This window comes from Habropoda laboriosa, unplaced genomic scaffold (assembly GCF_001263275.1).
Source record: "Habropoda laboriosa isolate 0110345459 unplaced genomic scaffold, ASM126327v1 scaffold9, whole genome shotgun sequence".
Lineage (NCBI taxonomy): Eukaryota > Metazoa > Arthropoda > Insecta > Hymenoptera > Apidae > Habropoda > Habropoda laboriosa.
In genome coordinates, this window is record NW_017100191.1 from 4,073,614 (window position 1) to 4,080,864 (window position 7,251).

Below are 7,251 nucleotides of genomic sequence, written 5' to 3' on the forward strand. Positions count from 1 at the left end.
GCCTCGACTCGATACGATTCGGCTGATCGATGTTCGTTTCTGGCACAATGTTGAACATTGCAAGCCGTCTGTTGTTTCTCTTTGCAATTCTCCCCCTCCCGTGTAATCGACATTTCCGATTAATATCTCTGGCAAATATTAAAGAGCATTTATCGACGAGAAGAAATAAAATGAAATAAAGGAAAATTCTGATTCGTGCCTCTGGCAAATATTAAACAGTATTTATCGATGGGAAAAGAACAAAAATCCCCTCTGATGTGAAATTTCTTGAATTTTACAGAAATTACGTTAAATATAATTAAAAAATCTTGCAATTGTAATTTTAAGTAAAAAAATCCCCTCTGATGCGAAATTTCTTGAATTTTACAGAAATTACGTTAAATGTAATTAAAAAATCTTGCAATTGCAATTTTAAATACATTCAATTCTGCACTGTGGTACAGTAGATTATAAAATATGGTAAAAATTGAAGAATTATTCAGTTGTCAAAAAAAAACCAACTCTGGTGCCATTAATTAAGTTAATTAACGAATTAAAAAAATTTAAGCTGGGCATTTATCGACCAAGAAGAAAAAAGTAAAATTTCCTTAGAATGAAATCTGAAATGGAATTTTACCAATTTGAAGAAAAGGGGCATTTCAAACACAAGGTGAATATTTTCGAAGAGTATTGCTTCTTCGTTACTCGGGAGAAAAAGTTTCGTAACGAGCATGGGGAGAATTACTTTCACAGAACAAGTGTAATTCTTTTCGAGTAATTTCATACGAGGACGCGCAATTCTAGAGCAGAGTGAAGTTGTGATTAAACTCATCTTGAGGAAGTTTCCCGCTGGAGGCAAGATTGCAGCGGGATTCACGCGAAACCGGGACAAACTTTTCAACAAAACTTTCCGACATTTTCTTCCGTTATGCTCGACGCGTCGATTTTTTTACACTTGTCTAAGAGAGTTGCTTAATCCGACGACTCGAGAAGATCGAAAAGTTCGTTTTCTCCGCGATTCGATGGCTCCAAGTGTCTATAATAAGCGCGTCAAATATTTTCACGCAATTCGTTAAATTGCGAAAGTTATGCAGGTATGAAGAGCAACTCGTTTTTCTAAAAACGACACTTTTCGACCTTACGTTCTGGATAACTCGAAAAGTTATCAACTGATTTGCCTGAAATTTTGTATACACCTTTAGAAGAAGTGTCTCTATAGCATGAACTAAAATAATAATTATAGCTTCGTTACTTTTATTTTTTTTTTTTGGCGTTCTGAAAAATGTCCGATTTTCGTCAAAAATACGATTATTTTTCTATTAAACAAAGTCACTTCGAAAATTATTAAAACCTGTCCATTTATTTAGTTTACAACGCTTTTCAAAGGTTCGAATGGATTTGTGTTCATGAATCGACGCTTTTTTCCATTGACAAAATGATTTTTTCATCCCAGAAACTGCTATTCAACTATCTCTTATTGGTTTCACCAAATGACTCTAAAAGTGTCTGTTTCTCGAGTCTTTAGACAGAGCAACCCCTTTAAAGAGGGAGGTAGGAGATTCATACTGCTCGCGTGTGTTAACTCGATTAATAAAATTCCCCTTCGTGCGAGAATCGATTATTTCGAATTCTTTTTAGAAATTTTTCCTTTTGCAAAAGAAATTGTGGAATTTAACGGAATTTAAGATAATTTTAGAAGTGAAAAGATTCATATTTTAGGTGAGATTTCTCTGATATTTAGCCTTGGATCGTAACAGTGATTATATAGTAGAATAATTGTACAGCAGTGCAATTGTGGTGGTTAATTTAGTATTCCAATTTTTGCAGGATATTCTAATATACATATATTCCGAAGCACAACCTTGTTCTATTATTCTCAATACCTACTTTAAAATTAAAATAAGATCCATAAAGTGGAGGCTCAACGTTACCTCTGCTATGAACGCTTAATTTAATGTTAAAATTTTTACAGAATATATTTGTACATCACTGAAACGTGAAATTTCTGACTATCAAATATTCTGTCTCAATATTCGCCAGTTGGCTAATTTTTTTTCAGCATTAAATAGCTAGTTTGGTGTTTCAATTTTTCTGCAACACTTCACTCAATCCTGCTACTAAAAATTAAGTACTCAACTTAATATCCAAATTTTCTACGACACTAATATTCTATCATAATGCAAAATTCAAAATTAATCCTTCCAATTTTATTTCACTATTAAGTCTTCATATACCCCAACAACAAGCTTTATATTCAACGTTAACTCGTATCTCACACTTTTACAACTAATCATCCAACAAGTGCAATTTTGTTTAATTATTTTCTTTCATTTTCCGTATCGCGTTATCCTTTCTATTACGGCGAAAACGTGAGTTACAAATAACGGGGAACGTATTTCTATACACTTAGGAAACAGTTAATACAGAGAAAGGAAATTAACACGTTGACTGCCAAGCTACGAAGATAACTCGTAGTTGGCAGTTTGCTGGTACAAGTTACATCCTATTCGGAGACACCCGACCACGAGATAATTCGAAAGCAATTTTTTGGAAAAAAACAATAAAAATTAAAGTCATAATGTAAAAATTAATGTGTGCTTGTTTAATTCTATACAATAAATTGAAGAAGAAATGTTGGCGTCTAGGACAGATTTCTTCAATATAGGCTTGGTAGTCAACGTGTTAATCATTTACGGCACGTGAAGTTGAGTTAAATCTTGGTTGATACGAAATAATCGGTTGATAAAGTGATCGATAATTGAATCTTACGTCGATAAAACCTCGCAAATATGCTTATAAAAAAAAAACTAACCTAATACCGAACTCGCAAATAAAAAAACCGTCGAAAATATGAAAGTCATCGAAATTACGTTACTTTTTAACACGTTGACTGCCAAGCTACGAAGATAACCCGTAGTTGGCAGTTTGCTGGTACAAGTTACATCCTATTCGGAGACACCCGACCACGAGATAATTCGAAAGCATTTTTTTGGAAAAAAAAAAACAATTAAAATTAAAGTCATAATGTAAAAATTAATGTGTGCTTGTTTAATTCTATACAATAAATTGAAGAAGAAATGTTGGCGTCTAGAACAGATTTCTTCAATATAGGCTTGGTAGTCAACGTGTTAATCATTTACGGCACGTGAAGTTGAGAGAAATGTGAGCGTTAATAGAGTACGATAAAACTCCGATTTTTCCATCTTTCCTGCATCTTAACGTCCAATTAATCCTGAAAAGTAACGTTCCTTCCCTATCAAAACCTCCACACAACCATACTATGCATGAAAATCTTCAAAGGCAGATTTGATCAGAGCGTAATTCCACTGTAATTCTGCATCAATCATTCGTATCTACGACTGAATGCTCCTATATTACAATTCCTCGACACCTATCCACACGACAACGACATACTACACGCATAAATCCGCGCGTGCACGCTCGATCGTTTAATTAACCGGATCCATCCAGAGCTAACCGTATCATTTAGGGTTAATTCCACTTACAGGTCTCCTGCACGTATTCGCGGCTCGTGTTCAACGCCAGTAACAGCAGAATGAAGAGGCAAGTGGCAAGGAGAGTGAGGGCGAGCACGCCGAGTAATAGTTGCCTGTTTGCCGGGCCTCTTTGTATGCGTGTGATCGACGTCTCCCGCATCATTCTTCCTAGAGGTCTCCGGTTGTTTCCGGGATGCTGGAGAACCGTGGTCGTCGTGCTTCCACAGGGGCCATAGGTCACCTATTGTCAGAGAGAGAGAGAGAGAGAGAGAAAGAGAGAGAGAGAGAGAGAGGGAGAGAGAGAGAAAGCTTTGACCATATTATGAAATTTTTTATTTTATTTATCTTTGTTGTCTTTTTTTTTGGTTATTTATAATAGTGTGGAGAGTTAACCCTTTGATTGCTACCGGCGCCTATAATACGCTGTATACTCTTCATATTTATATTCTATATTTTATATTTGCACGTCGCTTTTTTCACAAATATGAAGTACAAGTGATTTGCAAAAAGTGATTTGGCTAACGTAATATGTAATGTAATTGTTAATGCTATAACTCAGGCGTACACAGCAAGTGGTTTACCTTCGAGTTGCCAGCAGTCAAAGAGTTGAAGTCTTAAATGTAGTTTTTTATTTCGACCATTTTGTCAACGGTAATTTTTGAGAAATCATAATGGAGGTATACGTATATGTACTTAAATCAACTGATTTGCTCAATTTTTTGAGGGGGGGAATTTAGTGTGGAGAATAGGGAGACATATTCATAATTTTTGAGAAACAATAATGAGGTATATGTATACTTTAGCCATCTGACCTGAGAGGTGGAAGCCTTGTGAAATTTTCAATTCTTTTTTTTGTAATTTAGTGTCGAGAATTGGAGACTTATTCATAATTTTTGAGAAACAATAATGAGGTATATGTATACTTTAGTCATCTGCTCTGAGAGATGGAAACCTTGTGAAATTCTCAATTTTTTTTTTTTTTTGGTAATTTAGTGTGGAGGATTGAAGTCTTATTCATAATTTTTGAGAAATAATAATGACGGTATATGTATACTTTAGTCATCTAACATGAGAGAAAGAAACTTTGAAGGCCTTGTGAAATTCTCTATTTTTTTTTTTCCGTAATTTAGCATGGAGAATTAAATTCTCGTTTGATAGAGGAACGTATTTTTTAATTTTGACTTTTTTATTAGTGACAATGGAGAACCGTGGTAGATATGTTTCCAGAGGGACCATAAGTGACCTGTTACGAGAGAGAAAATCCTTTGAACGTTTCATGAATGTTGCTCTTAATTTCGACTTTTTTATTGGTGGTAATGGAACGTTTTTTCAGAGAAAAAATGATTTTCTGTGGATGAAAAAATTGCTAATTTGCATTCTGCATCAAACTCTGGTTAGATGTACTTTTTAATTGAGGAATACTTTTTGAAACGTAAAAGTAGGCATATATACGCTATATTTTATATTGCTATTTTTAAGTGATTGTCTAATTTAAAATAAGTTTCTTTCTTTTCTTAATTGTAATGGAATAATTTTTCTCAGTTTATGATTTTTTGAGAAATAAAAATAAAGGCATGTAAAGAATTTTTTCACTCAATTTTCACAGTGTCTCTTTTTATTTCAACATAGAGTGTATTTTTAGGAAACAAAAAATATTATTTAAATGCAAAAATAGCTGATCTTTACTTCATAACAAATTTGCACTGAAAATTAAATTTTCCATTTCTTTATTAATACGATCTTTTTCTACGTCCATAATTTGTCTAATTTGCATAGTGTATACGTAAAATTGTGTGATTGAACAATTGATATAGACATGGACTGAATTGTACCGAGTATTGAAGGATAACCCTTCTAATAAGATTCCATTGAAAATCGTGACTTAATGCTCCCTTTCCCACGCTTTCATAAACGACTGACAATCCCAAGGAACCTTGTCAATTTCGCCTCACAAAACACCTCCCCAATTAATATATTATCATTTATTGTTCCATTCACGTTATATCCAAGACCTTAACGTCTTCTATATGTAAGTAACTGACGATTATCCCCAAAATTCAGCGCAGCCTCAATTATGCCAATCAACATTGTCTTTTTTCTCAATTAAACAAAATTTCTTCAAATATAATTAAAAAATTTTGCAATTATAATTTAAGATGCCTGACAAATTAAAAAACGATTATTTGAAAAATAGGAGGCAATCTAGACATTAAAAAACTGCCGCATATATCGTCCCAAATCGTGCAACAATCTTTCAAACACCTGTTTTAAGAATTTAAAAACTTCCACGCCTCTTTCCAACCCCGAAAACAAAAATAATTCTCCACGAAAAATGACACGATAATTTTTCAATCCCCTACGTTAGAAATTAAAGAATTGTCTGTCTATTGCTATCCTAAAACTAGTAAAAAAATCTCTACACAAAATCGTAGAATAATCTTCGAATCACCAACTCCAAGAATTACAAATTTTCCACCCCAAATGACACGATAATTTTCAAACAACCAACTTGAAGGATCATAAAACTTCCATCCGCAGTGCTATGATTAAATCATTAGAAAGAAAGTAAAATCTCCACCCGAAATGAGAGAATAATTTCTCACCTGAAGAGGACTGGTCGCAGGTGGGTCCTGATCGGAACCTAGTGATATCTCGTTCTCGCCGATCACGTTCGCCCTCAGATATCCGTTGTTACCTTCAGTCTTCATCCTCTCTCTTTCTCTCTCTCATGCACACACAACCCCTGCACCGTCTCGAATCCCTGGAGCAACTGGACACTGGTCCGAATTTCAAGCGTGGAACTGTGTCAACGACCGGTGTAACGTTGACATCGCGGCTGCTCTCGATCCGCCGCAGCCAATCGACCATCGATCGATTCTCCACAATCACCCAAAAAAATTCTTCTCCTTATTCGCACCCTTTTTTTTTTCTTCTTCTCCTCTCTCCAATTATTTGTTAATATTATCGACGAAAATTGTCGATCTTCTTTCGGTCTATCTCGAATGAACTACCACTTGAAGAAATATATTCTGTCACCCTCTTTCCTCAGCCTTTTTTCACACTTTTGCAAATTTTCTGTTCTGTTCTAATTGTGTGACCGAGTGGATAATGGGGTGTTTATTGGTTCAGACCGATGTAAGAATTGACGATGGTTCGTTGAGAATTCATCGCTGCGAGGATGGAACGTCGAGGAATCGGTGTTGGTCCGAAAGGATCTGTGACCGTCGTGCTACTGACGAGTACCACCGACACCTAGCACTCTCGCACCACCTCCGTTGTCCCTGCCCCCTCCACTCGCCCTCTTCCTCACCCCCAACCCTCGATTTTGTTTACAACATGAGTCTGGGAGCAACGGTGGGGGTTCTGGGTTGATCATCGCCCTTCCTGAGGAATTTGTATATTTTTTTCTTTGATTTTTGTTTCATTTGATTCCTTTTTTTTTTTTTTTTTTGGGGGGAAAAAGTGTAGGTGTATAATAATTGAGTTAGGATGTGGAATTGTGTTTCTTTGAGTTGTCGTTTGGAGATATGGTTTTTTGGAAATTTGGGGAAATGGAAAAACTAGGAAATTTAAATGTCAAATTTTGGTAAATGGAAATTGGAAGTTTCAAGAAATTTAGAGTTTCAATTTTTAAAGGTAGATGACCCAAATTGTAAATTTCGAAAGGTAAGAGTTCCAAATTTGAGAAACTGAGAATTTCAAATTTCGAAAATTAAAAATTGTCAATTTTGATGATTAAGAGTTTCAAATGTAGAACATGAAAAATTTCAAGTTC

The 7,251-nt window shown here is 34.9% G+C and overlaps 1 protein-coding gene across 1 annotated transcript in view; it reads right to left on the reverse strand.

Annotated features, from left to right (window-relative positions):
• LOC108580319 (neprilysin-2-like) overlaps positions 1-6,593 on the reverse strand; it is a 20,045-nt gene extending 13,452 nt beyond the window's left edge. The window contains exons 1-2 of the mRNA XM_017944044.1: positions 6,080-6,593; positions 3,486-3,717 (exon numbers count right to left, since the gene is read on the reverse strand). Coding sequence (XP_017799533.1) covers positions 3,486-3,717; positions 6,080-6,184 — 337 coding nt within the window. The 5' untranslated portion in view covers positions 6,185-6,593. The remainder of the gene's footprint in view (positions 1-3,485; positions 3,718-6,079) is intronic.
• Between the last annotated feature and the right edge of the window lie 658 nt (positions 6,594-7,251).